Here is a 17500-nt window from a genome sequence, read left to right as displayed (position 1 = left end):
CATCGTCGTCTTCGTCATTATCATCATCGTCGTCGTCGTCTTGGTCAGTAATTAAGCTCCAAGCAGCAGCATTCTCTTTTTCTAGGTAGTAATCGTAATCATACAGGGCTCCCAAATCTGTCCGTCCCTGCGTCCTGTACGCTAGAAGCGATAAACAAGTCGCGTCAATCAATATCAAAACATTTAGTCTTATCTAAAACCATGTTTTTGAAATTTGTGTGTACTTTTTCATAACAATTGTACAATAACAGTAACATAGTGACAAGAGATAAAAAAAAAATGTTTTGAAAAGATAGAGAGAACAAAAAGAGATACAGTCAGCAACAGAATATCCCAGCATAGTGTATAGATGGAAAACAAGCATTACTATACTTAGAGAGAGAAGGGGTAAAGAAGTATGGAGGGGGAGGGGGTGGTCATGGAACTTTATTTCAATACAATATTACTTAATAACCTTGACAATAGATATCTCACAATACTCGCATATATATTTTTAGCAGCGCTCTCATTATAACTTTCTATATATATATATATATATATATATATATATATATATATATAGTACAGTCTACATTGTGAAATGCCAGTGCCACCCTACAGACTTGTATGTAGGATCCACTAAGAACATAAAGAAACGATGGGCTAACCATAAAAGTGACATTAAGTTGCGGAAAACTACTAAGTGTCAGCTATCCCATCATGTTAACACTTTGCCCCACCCAACTGACCCTGCAATGTCATTTTTGTCAATTCTTCCAATTGAGTCTGTGCTGCATTAGGGAATTCTGCTTAGAAGAGAAATTTTCTGGCAGGCTAACCTTGGTACACTTCTGGGCAGGGGTATGAATCAGAGGAGTGATTTGAATGCTGCCCTCAAGACTAGTTTAGAGTCACCTATTGACTTTCTAGGGCGACTTTTTTTCTTGAGGATTGGCTTTGGTCATTGTTCAGATTCTAGTCCCTGCCTTGACCTGATACATTCATTCCTGAGGGAGGGAGAGAGAGAGAGAGAGAGAGAGAGAGAGAGAGAGAGAGAGAGAGAGAGAGAGAGAGAGAGAGGGGGGGGGGGGGGGAGGGAGAGAGAGAGAGAGAGAGAGAGAGAGAGTGATAGAAAGCAAACGAGAGAGAGTTAGTGATTTGCGTGCTCGATGTGTATGTGAGCGTGTGTGTGTGTGTGTGTGTGTGTGTGTGTGTGTGTGTGTGTGTGTGTGTGTGCGCGCACGTGTGTGTGTGTGTGTGTGTGTGTGTGTGTGTGTGTGTGCGTGTGTGTTTGAGTGAGAGTGTATGTGTGTTGTCCGTAGTTTTGTAATTAAGGTTGATAGAGACTAAAAAAAGTGTCATATTGATTTCCTGGAAGAAGATAATATTACGTCTTCGTATGACGTACTATTATATGCGTATATTTGTAACCATAGACACTTTGCATAGAAGGCTTGCGTGCTAGCAAAGACTATAAACTTGAAATAATGATTTTCTGGAAGACAGTAATATTACGTCTTCATGTGACATACTACATGTTCTTTTGATAAATGTGTTTAATTGTAACCATAGACCCTTGATTTATGATACATTCAAAAAGGCATGCGGGCTGGTAGAGACTAAATATTAATCATATTTTTGAAGAATGTAACTTTACGTCTGTATGTGACGTACGATCGGATGTTCCATTGTTGTGTTGTAACTATAGACGCTTGGTCTGTGCACCTTGAAGAAGGCCTGCGGGCCGAAAATTTGGATTTAAAAAGATGCGACATTATGGCTTGGTTTTGGACTTTTTATTGTGTTGTATATATATATATATATAGATATATATATATATATATATATATATATATATATATATATATATATATATCCCATGACCTCCCTTCTTTGTCTCTGTTACTTCAGTATGGGTATATATGTTGTATTTTATAGCTCAATAAATACATCATGGACTCCAAAAAATATATGATAGTGCAGATTCCGATTTGGGCGAAGAACTACTTTGCTCCCGACCTTTGACCTCGCGCCGAACAATGTGACACATTTGTATGAAGTTCCAAAATCGTATTGCACGGCTCAGAAAACCATATCAGTTGCACGCAAAAATGAATCTCAGAACTGATCTGATGTATGAGATGCAATAAGCAAACGTTTCTTTCATTATGAAAGCAATGCAGGTGGGAAAAAACGAACATTCAACTTACAAGATAACCAGATGCTAGCGAACCAAAACAAAAACACGAGTACCCTCCCCTTGCTTCGTTAGCAGACGACTTTTGAGAATCTGTCAGACCGTCCTTACCTGGCACGGTTGGGCTTCGCTATCATCAGCTGTTTCACGTGTTTTGCGAGCAAGTCTACTCTTTTGCCTGGCTCTGCAGTAAGTCCACATTGGCGATGAAGGTATCTAAGAACTTAACATGTGTGTATTTTTCCGTAATCCAGTCATATTCTTTCAAAATGCAATCAAGCGGCGGTGACAGACTTGGGTCCTGTTTTCCTCGCACCCATACCAGTTTAGGTTCATGCAAACACACTCGCAAAACATGTAGATACATTTCAAATAGGGAGCAAATGGTTAAATCTACATATGTGTTCCCTAAAATTTGCTTCTCTGTCAATAAGACTAATTGTATAATAATGCGTTCGAAAAAAACAACGTGGAATCGATTCTGAATCGAGTCGAGTAAGCCAAATGGGGGCCAAACCGGTTTCCCCGTTCCGCCGACCTGAAACGCAAAAGAATTGTGCGCTTCAACTAAATGGATTTCTATACGACTTCATTACTTTCTTGCAACTTATGAACCTTTACTTAAACCTTTTAAACGGTCTGAAAGTAGTGTTACCGCGTACTTATAGATGCACTCATTCGTTTTATTTTTTCAGCGACGGTCACTTAGTTTAAGGTTGCAAAAAGGCCAAGTCTCGCTGAAAACACTGTTTCACACTCCACAGATCGCAAGAGTGCCGCTAGTAGTCTACACTTTGTGTTTGATGGTAGAATGGGATATACAGATTACAACACTCGTGGTTTTTTATATGGCTTGTATTTCAGTCAAGACCCAGCGGGAATATCAATCGAGAGCCACTCGCCAAAGGCTCGTGTCTCCCGATGATATTCATCCGCTGGGTCTTGACTGAAATACAAGCCATATAAAAAACCACTCGTGTTGTAACCTATACATATAAAACATCAGAAATTGTGAAAGAAACAATTGAAAGTCAACAGAGACTTTCTTCCGAGATTTGTTAAAATCTCTTAGCAGAGAAAGAGAGAGAAGTAAGTATCCCTTCACAGACAGCCTATTGGGAGCATCAGACCCTCCTCAAGGGGGACCGAGATTTAATATTGAAATTGAATATTAATAATATCAAATTGATATTGATTTTCAGACATCAATAATTTCTGAAGTTCAAGTTAAACTTGAACAATAATGACAGCATGGGTGCCAATCCTTCAAGATCTTATGTAAATTACTGTTAGTACTGAAAATATATTTTCAACATGGAATCTTTGTTATACATTTGTGACAACAACTGGAGGACAATATTTGGATTTTGGTCATAAATACGCACTGACAAGACCGGCTGCATTTGCAATGGTAATGCTGACAATATTCAGGAAAACAGATCGGGGAGTTTCTGCTACTATTGCTGAACATACTCAATTCACTGCCAATCGAATCAATTTCCTGGTTTTGTCAGGGCGTAATTGTACAGTAGTCACCCGTGGTCTTCTTTTGATGAAAATCTGGGTCACTTCGCTCTTGTTTTGTATCATGCGCGCGTGTTTTCACAAAATCTTCTCAAAACGAATACTTCCCTACGGCGAAGGCTGTCTTAGGCTGTAATTGGAAGCTTTTATTTTATATTTGCTCCAATGGAAATTGTCAAAAATCACAAGTTTGTTTCAGTAGACCCTTTTGTTGCAACCAAAGGCAATAACTGTCATCTTGTGCAGGCAAAGAGCAATAATTCACAAATAGAACACGGTTTTCAGATAGAGCACCCAATAACCTGTACCTTGATACAATAATATGCTGTGACTTTTTCAGATTATGAACATATACAACTTTTTACAAATCAGAGGCAACATTCTCAATACTTTTTAGACTGACTGTATATTACTTACATATGCAGAAAGCAACTCACCGTTGTCGTAGGACATTGTTTGCCCCTGTAATGATAAAGACGGCCTGACTGAAGGTACAGATGATTTCTGTAAAAGAATATATCCTTAGAAGAAACGTTACTTCACAGTCATTCAATGTAAAGTTCATACATTTCAAGTTGCCCCCCCAACCAGTAATTAAGTCATGTAGAAAAAAGCAGCTGCAAACAATGGTAATCAATTGTAAAAGGAAATTACTTCCTACTTCATGAAATCAAAAGAAGCATTTTTTTGCAAATGACAATATCTAACTGAGGGGCAAACTCACTTCTGTTCCAGTGGCTGATATCATAGCTGTTACCGCAGGTAAGCCGTACATGTACAAATAAACTTGGTACAACTCCATATTCTTTCCAATAATTTTAAAAATTGTGTCCGGTTAGATAGACATTTACGAAAACGAAACGTTTGCGTGAAGAGATATCAAACTTTGCAAAATATGTTAAACCTTCAACAAAAACTTGATCTAAATTTCAGAGATTACGATCGTCTCTCCATATGAGGCTGACTGTATTTCATTCTAATTTTTAATCATTCTATGGTCACTCTGAGGTACGGACTGAATTACACACTCATGAAGATGATGAACACGGTTGAAAACGTTATCGTAGACAAGGATGTTATTCAATCTTCTTGCCCTGCTTGATTGCCTTTTGTGGGAATGTTTAGCAAACATAGTTTCGTAAGAGAAACTTACCTAAGTCAACACAATCATTTTTGACAAAATGAACACTCTGCACAGGAAGGAGCGGTGCTGCTGATTTGCCTATGTGGAGCGATGCTCTCACCCCGTGTACATTTTTAGCCGGTCTACAATGTACAACATGACCGCTTACACGAGAACGATGAAATGTTAATAGTTGGGCTTACCGTATGGTTACATCTGCTGCGTGACGTTCAGACTCGCTGTCAAGGCTGTAGAAACATAAGCTTGTATAATCCTAAAAAATGTTCTAATCATTCTTTTTCATCTTAAAAACAGAATGACATTGTGACATTTAGATGAAATCGTGGAAGTTAGCATTATGTTCTCGAAGCTCACTATCTGCCGCCATTTTAGGTTAGCTTTGGCATTTATTTTCGCACTCAAAATGGCCACGTTGACGTATTCCTTCAATGCAAGACACAAACAAACACATTTTCTGTGAAACGAATGGCACTTTAAATGCCTGGATATGCATTAAAAGGTAATACGGGACAGCATAAAGGTTTAGATTGTAGAACTCCTGTGAGTTTACAACCTTAAAGTTCAAGATTACCAACACAGTATATCATAGCTTTCACATCTTCAGCCAGTCACCACTACACAATGTTATGCTCCAAAGCATCAATTCATTCTCACGTGTTCGACTGGCCTAGTTTTCTATTCGGACTTCGCCCCCTACCCGTTATAGCTTTTTTGTAAACAAACCGCCTTAAAAGTAAGGGGGGGTTGTTGCAATCATAATATTCCTATCCGTGTTAACGTCACGGCGCTGGGCTGAAAACCTTTCCAAAACAAAACAAGTCGTGTAACGCGATATAAAAACATGTATCAATCTGTCGGCCGAAACGTTTAAAAGTAAGTACACTTGGTCAATTTCCGCCAAGACCAGTAAGTCCGGACGTGCTGGTCGAAATACATCAAACGGTGGCTCTGTGTATTGTTTTAGACACCTGACATTGAAACGCTCGCTTTCGTTCGCATTTCAATGTTTACAAAAAATAAAAATAAAAACTGATTTAGTTTTTTTTTGTCTCTACCCACTGGTCGACAAATGAAATTACGTCAGTGTGGCAAAAATGATTTGCTCTAAATCCAAATTGGTTAGAGTGAAATGATTTGCTTTGATTAAGTTGTGCTAAAAGGTGATTATGTTTGTCAGTGGCTTTGATCAAACAGAAATTATGGAAATTAGCATTCAGAACGACTGAAAACTAATGTGTGTCTGGACAGAGATTATAAACGCACGTGAGTGTTTCAGAAATTACTTGGGATGACAATTTAAGAAACCTTCCCCCTAGCCCACCTATACCTCTAGTATATATATGTTTGCTTTGGGTGTGTGAGTGTTCGAAAGACTGCAAGTATTGTAGGTGGGAAAATATTTGCTTGACATCAGATTGATTTTGACTTGCAAAAGTCTTCTAAAAACTTTATTTGTTTAAATTTTGACTTAATCGTTGAAATCACTTTTTTTGAGCTAGTTCAGACAAATGTGCGTTTAACACATTAAGTGAAAGAGAAACAGAGATCAGATAAAAGTTTACCTAGATCAGATAAATGTTTATTTTCCGATGGTTATACGTATTTTGCACTGAAAATTGTGAAAGTTTTTTATCATTCAAATAGCCCCTACCCGTTTACCAAACCTAACCGGTTGTTTTTTGTGTTTTTTTGTGTGGTGTTTTTCTTTCAAATTCAGTCTTGGACTGAATATGTTCCACAGACCTGAAAACCAGGCCCTGTTTTGTTTTTGGAGTATTCTCAAAAAAACTTGGCGTATTTTGAGAAAAATGAGTGTACTCCACACAACATTTGTCTGATTTGAACATCAATGATTCAAACATGCTTCGCACGAGTCCTTTGCGCCGTTTATTAAGTTAACCGATACATTTAAAACAAGTGCTTCTTTCAATGTTTAATAACAAGAGCTGTAATCGTTGATCAAATGCCGATTTATAAAGTTATTTTTAATCATAAAAATACACAACGCCCTAGTAAAAAGACAGGTATAACAGGGATGCGCTTGTGAAGAAAAGTTGTCTAGACATTTTTCTCGTCGTATTTGTTTTTCAAACGACCGTACTGATAGTATTATAGACAAAAAGGCGTACAAAATGCGGCGAAATCGTATGGTTTCCCAGGTCTGAGCTTTCCAAAAGGCTTGCGACAAGAGGGACGCGTGTGTGTGGGCGTGCCTGCCTGCCTGCCTGCGTGAGTGCGTGTGTGTGTGTGTGAGTATGTGTGTGAACGTGTGTGCGTGTGAGTGTGCGTGCTTGTGTGTGTGTGTGTGTGTGTGTGTGTGTGTGTGTGTGCGTGCGTGCGTGCGTGTGTGTGTGTGTGTGTGTGTGCGTGTGTGTGTGTGTGTGTGTGTGTGTGTGTGTGTGTGTGTGTATGTGTGTAGAGAGAGATTCCAAGAAAACCACCGGACCTATCTTCATAAAACTGTGCATGAGAGTTCCTGCGAGATGATATCACCAGACAGTTTTCTTCTTTTTTTTCGATAAATATTCTTGATGACGTCATATCTGGCTTTTACTGAAAGTAGAGGCTGCACGAAATGTGTTTGTTTATAAAAAAAAATGTTGTTTGACGTCATATTTGCAAGTTTGCAAGAGTTGAGGTTGTGCTGTAAGACCCTAATTTTTTCATCAATATGATTGACATTTTTGTGTCACACTCGTTGACACGACCAGACTATGGGATTTTTCACTATCTTATGAATTAGAATTTGAATCATAACAGTGACAGCCTTCATCGAAAACTATGATGATTTTTTTTAAAGTTTGAATCAAACGTACTTAGAATTAATAAATCCGTTACATCGAAATCGCTCTTTAATTTTTCATTGTTTTTCTTAGAAATATAACATGTGCATTCTTGAGAGCATTTAGTTGTGAGCCTTATCTCAAATTTTGACTAAATGTTTTAACATAGAGGGGAAATCGAGACGAGGGTGTGGTGTATGTATGTATGTGTGTGTGTGTGTGTGTGTGTGTGTGTGTGTGTGTGTGTGTGCGTGCGTTCCTGTGTGTGTGTGTGTGTGTGTGTGTGTGTGTGTGTGTGTGTGTGTGTGTGTGTGTGTGTTTGTGTATAACGCGATTCCGAGAGACTACTTGACCGATCTTTATGAAACTTAATATGAAAGTTCCTGAGAATGATATATCCAGACGTTTTTTTCATTTTTTTGATAAATGGCTTTGATGACGTCATGTCCGGCTTTTTGTGAAAGGTGAGAGGCACTGTCACGTTCTCATTTTTTAACTGAATTGGTTGAAATTTTGGTCAAGTAATCTTCGACGAAGCCCGGACTTTAGTATTGGATTTCAGCATGGAGGCTTAAAAATTAATTGATGAATTTAATTGCTCATTAAAGTTGTCATTAAAATCAAATTCTCGCAAACAAATTTAAAATTGATTGCATCGTATTCTTCATCAAATTTCAAATCTAAAAATATATACATATGTCATGTTTACTCTTAAAATGTGATCACAATTAACAAAAATAGATTAATAAGTACCTCAATTAAAATTTCAGAAATTGATCCAAAAATGATTTCATCTTATTCTTCATTACTTCCTGATTCTGAAAACATATAGATATGATATGTTGTATTCAAAACAAGCTCAAAAAGTTAACAAGAATACAGAAAAGCGCGCTTTCCTGCTATAAAGCGCAATACGTTACCGCGCTATTCTTGCTCGTCTATTTCACTGCGTTTTGCATGTGGGAGGTGAGCGATTTCCTTCTCGCGGCGATTGACAAAGCTGTATTGTCTCGGTGAAAAAAATGCAGTGCGTACTGTTTTATTCTGATAGTTCGACAGCTTGACTATAAATTGTAGTAATTTTGCCTTGCACGACTTGTTTTCACGGTAGTCGTTTTTGGCCTTTTCACTAAAAGTTGAGGCAACACTCTCATTACACCCATTTTAAAGCAATTTTTTCTACATTTTCACCAAGAAATGTTTGGCTCAGTCCAAAATATGGGATTGCATTGCAGCTTGTTACCCTCGATTCGTAAATGAAATTGTCACACAAAGTTAATATGCCCGTTGTTGCACCCTCTGTATTTCCGAAACAAGACTCACATTACAAATTCTATATAGTCCTTGAATGGAAATTGGGCTTGAAATCTTGGACTTCAAAGCTCTGATAGAAGAGAAAACGTCAAATCAAATATGGAACAGGTAAGTGATGTTGTATTGAAAAGAGAAAAATATGTACGTTTTTTTTCTCTGAGGATAAAATTTCGGCTTGATGTACAGCACTTTTTGTAAAGATACCTCTCAATATTGACGCAAAAGCCTAACGTCTTTGACCTCTTATTCGATTGACACCTGCATCAGTAGCAAAGGCATAACTCGCTCAAGAAATATGCAACCTGTTCTGGATAAATAAGTCTGACGTTCTCCTCGTATGACAAAGTTGCCAAGTTATTCCTATTCTGAATTTTGGTCGCTTTTTTTTTAAAGGTTTTTGACAGTTCGATTTTTGGGGTACCCTTATTTGGAAGGCGATCACGTGACGAATTTAAAACAAATCTTTGATCCACAAAGTGTGCAAGGCAGCTAAGGTGGGTGCGTAGTGGTATAGAAAGTTTATATGAAATTACACGTGAATGAATGTTTTTGTTGGTATGCAAAAATGGGTGCAATGTTTGTTTGTTTTTCGAGTTTACAACTGACTTTCCAAAGAACATTTTGTCCAAACTCTTCCCCGCCGTATAAACCTATTAAACGGTCGGTTGTGTTTATTTTTGCATGAATCTAGTCACGCTACACTCACGTACTTACATTTCTTGTTTGACGTGTTTCTTGGCTATAGAGCCAGGCATAAAATTAACGAGTAAAATTGGAACAGGATTGGCTTGCTATTGTTAAAGATGTTTTCCTTCTGTGTGAATGATCGTGTTCATTATAATATATCTGTCTTGGCTGTTATTTGTAATAGAAGCCTCATGTTTTCATATATACAACCAAGTGGCGTGAACCGAAATCAATACATTTAGTCAATCTGTCTGCCTGAAACTAAAAGAGTGTCACTGAAAACTGGAAAGCTGTAATCACCAAGACTACTTCAGTCTAGCTAGCCAAAACCCCGACACCGAAACCGGTTAAGCTGGTAATGCCATGGCAAACCATGCGAACAACAGGTCCACTGCATGTTTGTGTGAGAAAAGCACTTGGTTTTGTGGAGACAAGAGTGATCGAATATTTGACTGTTTATTGCAGATTTGAAACGAGAATCTTGTATGTTTTGTAACAAAGCTGCACTGAGTCCCGGCGTAGGGTCTTTGCATGATTCTACTTCACATTGAGTATGTGTGTGACATTTTTGCAGAATTACCATACATTCTAGTAACACCAAATTAAGAAGTCCATCAGAATCACTGCAAGCAAGTTTAAACCAATTGAGTGAATGGACTGAGCTAAATCGCATGTCCCTTAACCCGCAAAAACAAAATGCAGGATAATGATAACTAGGCAAAAACACCAAAACATTACTCAACATTTCACGAGTTAACGGTTAATGATAACATTGTTGGAAAAGTCGACCATCATAAAGTTTTGGGAGCGACCATTGATAACAATCTTTGGTCACATCACATCGGGAAAAAAATCAATTCAAATCCAAGAAAGTATATATCTCTTATCAAGAATCAAGCACTTTCTAAGTTTGTAATCCAGGAAATTATTCTTTAAATTACATATTCAGTCTGCGATTGATTACGCGTCTACCTTGTAGGACTCAGCAAGTGATAATTCATTCAGACCACTTATAAGTTTACACAAATGAGCGCTTAAAGTAGTTTTATTAAAGAAAACAACCCTATCTGAGTTAGACTACATAAACTAGGGCATTCTCCCTCTGAAGGCAAGGCTAGGTTATAATAAAGGTACCCTTATGCATACAATTATTAATGGATGTGTACCAGAAAACATAGTTTTCAAAATTAACGTTGAGAAATTCACGCCAATTGATGAGATTGAACACTTCTCTTCCCAGGAATGACCTATTCAAGTCTAGTTTAGTTTATTCAGGTAGCAGTCTCTGGAACACTCTTCCGACAATCCTGCTGCAAACTACCAGCACAAACGTTTTTAAGACCAGACCCACATCTTATCTCATGAAGTCAAAATAAACATCAATTGTCGCTAGAAAGGTAGTTAAAACCAACAACCAGTGCTTTTAAACAATGTATTACTTTATTCGTTTTTTGTTTTATGCTTTTTTGAATGCCGTGTATGTCAATGGGCATGGTGTTTTAAGCTTTGTTGCGTCAGTTCAAATGCAATCTACCCAATGATACTTTACTCACGTAAAAAAAAAACCGACTTTTTTTTAAAAGCAATGTATTGAATGTAAATTTATAATGTGTTCTTACTTCAGTTTATCTGTAAACATGCAGGAGTTGTTTTCTTTACTTGTTTATCATTTTGCCTTTATTACTTGTTCATTCTTTATCCTCTCCCTCTCTCTCTCTCTCTCTCTCTCTCTCTCTCTCTCTCTCTCTCTCTCTCTCTCTCTCACTCTCTCCACACACTCACACACACACACACACAAACACACACACACACACACACACACACACGCACACACACACACAAACACACACACACACACTAAAAGTAAAAAATGAACATCCTGGCTGCGTCCTGTGGAGAATGAGGATATTTGTAACTGTTGTCATATTTAAAATGTATTTGGAAAACTAATCCCACAATGTAAAGAAAGCAGCTAGGCTGCAACTTTTTGAAATATGGCGAGTTGGATCGAATAACCGTCTTACCCTCGGTAAAACCGCTAGAATGATTGCAATTTACATCATGGCCTTCACGGGAAAGGAAGTAACTTTAAGTTGCTGCTGACGCATTGTGGTTGTCTCAGTCAACCTACGACAGTAGTGGCTGGTTTCGTCTCAGTCGTCTGCCGGAGTGACTGTCTGTTCATCGCTTTCGTTTGAAGGTGGGTACCGACTGCATGCAGTATGTATGCATTTTGTGTGCAAAAGATACAGTGGTCGCCGCTTATAAAAAAAAAAACGCGGTTCAGGGCCGGACTAGGCTAAGAGGAGGGGGAGGGGTTGCCAGTGGTGGTCCTTGGGGATGTTCCCCCTGGCGGGGTCAAGGGGTAGAGCCCCTTGTGGGGGTCAGGGGGCGAAGCTCCCTGAAGCTGATGGGTAGGTCATATTCTGAGATAGGAAAATGGTCGCTCCTTGCATGAAACGGCATAAAATAAACAATAATAAAAATGTTTTAAATAAGTGAGGTACATGTTTAGGGTAGGGGGGGGTTGCGCAACCCCCATAACCTCCCCCCCCCCAGTAGTCCGGCCCTGCGGTTAATAAAAACAGCCGGTTTTTTTATACAGTCTGGTCCGGTCCGGATTTACCACTATATAACCTATGTAAAATTCCGCCGGTTATTAAATACAGGGGCCGTTTAATAAAAACACTTTTTGTTCATTTTCTCTCTGCTCAGAGGGTCCCGCAGTGGGGCACTGCGGTTATGAAATTAAAGGCCCCTCCTGTTTTTGGAACCGCAGGAGCTTTCTAGTTTGCTGTTAGGTAGATTTTTGGTTCCTCTTTCCTGTCATGCTCTCTTTTTCTTCATGAATTCTTTTCTTTTTTCTGCCTTCTTGCTCATTCACCTGTATTTTTTCCAAAAATCTCTTCTCTTGCCGCTTGTCTCGCGATTCATGTATAGTTTAATCTGTTAGTGTTCTGATGTAAGTCCAGCAGTAGATAGGTTAAGCCTATTTTAACATACTGGAAACTGGTAATCTTCCAGTAGGTATTAATTTAGTTTTACTAAAGCCTGCTGGGACACAAGTAATGGGTTAGTGCATTTGTAAACAGGAATCGCTTGACAAGTGGCCCCCTTCATCCCCCCCTTCCTCGTCCTGATATGGCTCTGCGTAGTCGGCTGGACGTTAAGCAACAAATAAACAAACAAATCTGCTCAGAGGGTTAGTAGTCGCCTTCTGGTCGTGAATTCTTGTCAATAAACCGTTAGATGACAACTCAAGACACTTCAGCGTTTGTGTGAACAGTGATCACACCCTTGTAAACCGTCAGATGACAACTCACACCCTTGTCAGTAAACCGTCAGATGACAATTATTCAACGCTGTCTGGTCTTTCTTCTCACTGGATAAGCAGTGAAATTGAAAATGGCTTCAACTTCAGCTTTGAGCTTCAAAGAAAAGAAAAAGAATGGATCTGACATCCAAAGACAAAGTTGACTTGCTAAAAGCTGAATGCAAGAAGTATGAGGGAGGGCGTGACTTTTTGCGCAAACAGCCTATGGATCAGATGACCATAGAACAATGCCTCGGCAAACTGTGATGTGCGATACATACATATTCTAAATCGTTTTTATTTGTCATTAAAATGCTTTTGGTAAAGTTTCAAAACGGTTGTACGGTGTAATCAGTTTAGCTTGTATGCGTGCGTCGGTCTTCTTACCTTTCGTTACTGATGGACATGTTCATCACATGTTCAACACGCAGCCGTTTATTAAAAACGCCGCTTATTAAAAACACTTTTGTTCGGTCCCAAGGTGTTTTTTATAAGCGGCGACTACTGTACTTACATTTTGTGTGAAGTGGTCGATTTGCTTGCAAGGTAAGTGAACAGTTCGAACGTCGGCTTGAAAGTGTATGTCTGTGTTCCATCCATTTTCTTTTTCTTTCTAATGTTGCAAATCCGCTAATAGTCATCTACCAAGACGAGACAAAAACCGCAACAGCATACATCCACCTTGCGAAGCCTCTTGTCCTTTTCTTCCAAACTGCTTTTTTGGCATTACAAGAGAACGAGTATACGGTGTCAGTTATGCTTGGCGCTGGTGGACAATATTCACTTTTTTGGCCAAAAACACCCTTTTGTGTCCAAAAACGTACATTTTTGGCCAAGAAAGTGTGTTTTTGGCCCAAAACATGTTTTGGCCAAAACTTTTGAGTGCAAAGTTTTGGCCAAAAAAATATTTGGCCAAATCTAAAACATTTGGCCAAATCTTCACTTTTTTGACCAAATGTTTTAGATTTGACCAAATATTTTTTTTGGCCAAAACTTTTGTATTGAAAGTTTTGGCAAAAAAAAAGTTTTGGCAAAAACTTTTTTGCCAAATCTTTGAGTACCCCTTGGCGCTGATGGACAATATTCTTCTTTTTTGTGTGTGCCAAAAACGCCAGTTTTGGCCAAAAAAGTGAATATTGTCCACCAGCGCCAAGCATAGTCAGTGCTGTTGCCAGGCCTCGGTCTTCGGTCTCTGACGCATTCCTTTCTGATTTGACGCATTGGACCTAGCCTTGTCCGGTCGATGGACCGATAGTTTTTACGTTTTGGTTGTCAACTGACCGATGCATATTCGTACAAGGCGGACAAGGTCTGCAATGAATGGAATGGGAGTTGCAAAGTCGGAAAACAAACCCCGATCGAAATGCTCATGTTCACTATGAGTGAAAATGCACTCGGTGCCTAGTCCGTGTTTGTCGTCATTGGCACTCGAGGCTACGTTTACAGAAATACCCTATCCAGCCGGTGTACCTATTTACCGAAAACAGCGCAAACAGCGGAAAGTTCATCAATATAATACTACGGCATGGTAATGCGAAGATCAGGCAGTATCCCTTCGCACACCGGGCACTATATTGGAAAGGGTAGGCCAGGAATGTCAGGCTCTTTCTCCTCGCAAAGTTTATGAACAATTAAAACTAGGAAGCGACATCAAAGCAATGCCAAAGGACTTGAAACAGGTTCAGAATAAAAAGGAAAGGGAAAAACGTGAATAGCCTGAAAATGTTGCCCACAAAAAAAGTTGCTAAAAGTTGCAACAAAATATGGCGGTACAATTTGGACCTATTGTTTTTTTAAAGCCAGGACATTTGGACGTCCGACCTATTGTTTTTATTTAGGGAGGTCCAAATGACCTATTGTCTTCTTAGGCTGGCAACAACACTGCGGTGTTGTGTTTACAAAAACGGTCCCAGCGCAGTTGACGCAGCGTGATACAGCTCCACGGACAATTACTGTTATTTCGTATCGACGGGGCGTGCTATTTTCACGAAATTAGTATGTATCCGCCGAGTCTGGACGACGCTTCAATCAAAGTATCTGAAATAGCTTGAAATTCAATATAACTCAGATTTTTTTTTAAAAAGTTACCAATTGTGAATTTTGTATTCTGTCTGAATGTGAAGTGAATAACAATGGGCACGAAATATGTATTTTTAGTAACGACGTCTTAGTGTCACGTGCTTGACTCTTCAGGCAAAGTTGTGTTAATCGTATGCATATATCATATTGGAGATTTTTTAATTCTGAACAAAATAAACAACACAAAGATAATTTTATGTGACACGAACTGCATTCCTTATGAGTTTTTGAAAAACCTCTTGTAATGAAATGGAGAGAAAAAAGAAAAATATTAAGAATATATTGTTGAGAGTTAAACCCTATCTTTTGTTGAATATTGATAGACATTTAAAATGTATTATGACAAGGTTTTGACTTGACATTTCAGAAATTGCTGTGCATGCTTACCGATATAAAAAACATAATGCCGATCAGTTGACGTGTCCACTTTGTAAAGAAAAGCAAGAAGATTAAGTTCATTTTGTTTTGTGTTGCCCATATTTAAACAACTTAAGAGAACAATTTATTCTATTTAAATAGTATTTAACAACCAGGCCTCTTTCGACTTAAGGCTGGAGAACACACCTGAGGCCATATTTCAAAGTGGTTAGGCAGTTTTAAAGGTTTGTTTTTATGTTAGTTCAGTGTTTTGTTTATCAGGAAAAAACAAAATGAATAGAGCTTGTCGCGCAAAATTTTGAGATAACGACTGAAGTTTGAGCATAGGTATGAGATTTTTTCACGCAAACCCTACTGAAGAATTTGTGATATTGTATTGTGAATATGTTAACAAAAAAACAATCGGATGATCACAAACTGAAGAAGAGAAATAGGGAAGCAAAATAGAACATCAAACATAGTGATTTTACAGGTGAATTTGGAAAAAAAACCCTTGTGTATCCATTTTTGAAGCCCATTTTGAAGCATGGAACACAGTCAAACATAAATTATAAGTGTTAAAGTGGTTACAGTGTTCAGAAATAGTGTTAAATAACAAGTTGAGTTATCCCTCTTCACCAATTTTAAAAGAAATACACCTCTTGTCGCGCACAATTTTGAACTGTGATGCTTTTACTACCCCCACCCCCTACCCATTTTTCAGAAAAGAGTGCATATTATCTTCCAAATAGACAAGCAAGGTCGTCAGATGATCAAAACTTAAGAACAGAAATAGGGAAGCAAAATAGAACATGCAACATAGTGATTTAACTGGTGAATTCAGAAAAAAACCCACTTTTTTACTCATTTTATAAGCTTAATTTAAAGCTTGGAAGGCAGAAAAATATAAATTAAAAGTGCTAAAGTGGTTACAGTGCTGAGAAATAATGTTAGATACCAAGTTGAGTTATCCCTCTTCATCACAGTTAAAAGAAACGCACCTCTTGTCACGCAAAATCTTGAACTGTGATCCTTTTACTACCCCTACCCCCTACCCATTCTTCAGAAAAGAGTGCATATTATCTTCAAAATAGGAAACCAAGGTAGTCAGATGATCAACAACTTCAGAACAGAAATAGGGAAGCAAAATAGAACAACCATCAGAGTGATTTAACTGGTGAATTCAGAAAAAAAACACCTTTTTACTCATTGTATAAGCTGAATTTAAACCTTGGAAGACAGAAAAATATAAATTAATAGTGCAAAAGTGGTTACAGTGTTGAGAAATAATGTTAGATACCAAGTTGAGTTATCCCTCTTCATCACAGTTAAAAGAAACGCACCTCTTGTCATGCAAAATCTTGAACTGTGATCCTTTTACTACCCCTACCCCCTACCCATTCTTCAGAAAAGAGTGCATATTATCTTCCAAATAGAAAGGCAAGGTAATCAGATGATAAAAAACTTCAGAACAGAAATAGGGAAGCAAAAAAGAACACCCAACAGAGTGATTTAACTGGTGAATTCAGAAAGAAAACCTTTTTTACTCATGTTATAAGCTGAATTTAAAGCTTGGAAGACAGAAAAAAATAAATTAAAAGTGCTAAAGTGGTTACAGTGTTCAGAAATAGTGTTCGATACCAAGTTGAGTTATCCCTCTTCATCACAGTTAAAAGAAACACACCTCTTGTCACGCAAAATCTTGAACTTTGATGCTTTTACTACCCCCACCCCCTACCCATTTTTCAGAAAAGAGTGCATATTATCTTCCAAATAGGAAAGCAAGGTAGTCAGATGATCAAAAACTTCAGAACAGAAATAGGGAAGCAAAATAGAACATCCAACAGAGTGATTTAACTGGTGAATTCAGAAAAAAACCACCTTTTTACTCATTTTATAACCTGAATTTAAAGCTTGGAAGACAGAAACATATAAATTAAAAGTGCGAAAGTGGTTACAGTGTTTAGAAATAGTGTTAGATACTAAGTTGAGTTATCACTCTTTATCACAGTTAAAAAAAACACACCTCTTGTCGCGCAAAATCTTGAACTGTGATGCTTTTACTACCGCCACCCCCTACCCATTCTTCAGAAAAGAGTGCATATTATCTTCAAAATAGGAAA

At 38.2% G+C, this 17500-nt stretch overlaps 2 protein-coding genes across 2 annotated transcripts in view; one reads left to right on the top strand and one right to left on the bottom strand.

The window, feature by feature from the left end:
- The window catches only part of LOC138974349 (uncharacterized), an 11192-nt gene extending 5740 nt beyond the window's left edge, over window positions 1-5452 (bottom strand). The window contains exons 1-2 of the mRNA XM_070347068.1: window positions 5027-5452; window positions 4138-4204 (exon numbers count right to left, since the gene is read on the bottom strand). Of these exons, the coding sequence (XP_070203169.1) occupies window positions 4138-4153 (16 nt within the window). The 5' untranslated portion in view covers window positions 4154-4204; window positions 5027-5452. The remainder of the gene's footprint in view (window positions 1-4137; window positions 4205-5026) is intronic.
- Window positions 5453-11773: 6321 nt separating this feature from the next.
- Window positions 11774-17500, top strand: part of LOC138973416 (uncharacterized) — a 16067-nt gene continuing 10340 nt past the window's right edge. The window contains exon 1 of the mRNA XM_070346136.1: window positions 11774-11828. The gene's annotated coding sequence lies outside the window, so the exon portion shown is untranslated. The remainder of the gene's footprint in view (window positions 11829-17500) is intronic.

This window comes from Littorina saxatilis, linkage group LG8 (genome assembly GCF_037325665.1).
Source record: "Littorina saxatilis isolate snail1 linkage group LG8, US_GU_Lsax_2.0, whole genome shotgun sequence".
In the NCBI taxonomy this organism is placed as follows: Eukaryota; Metazoa; Mollusca; class Gastropoda; order Littorinimorpha; family Littorinidae; genus Littorina; species Littorina saxatilis.
The sequence above is the reverse complement of the archived record's forward strand: the minus strand, read 5'-3'. Positions and strand labels throughout refer to the sequence as shown.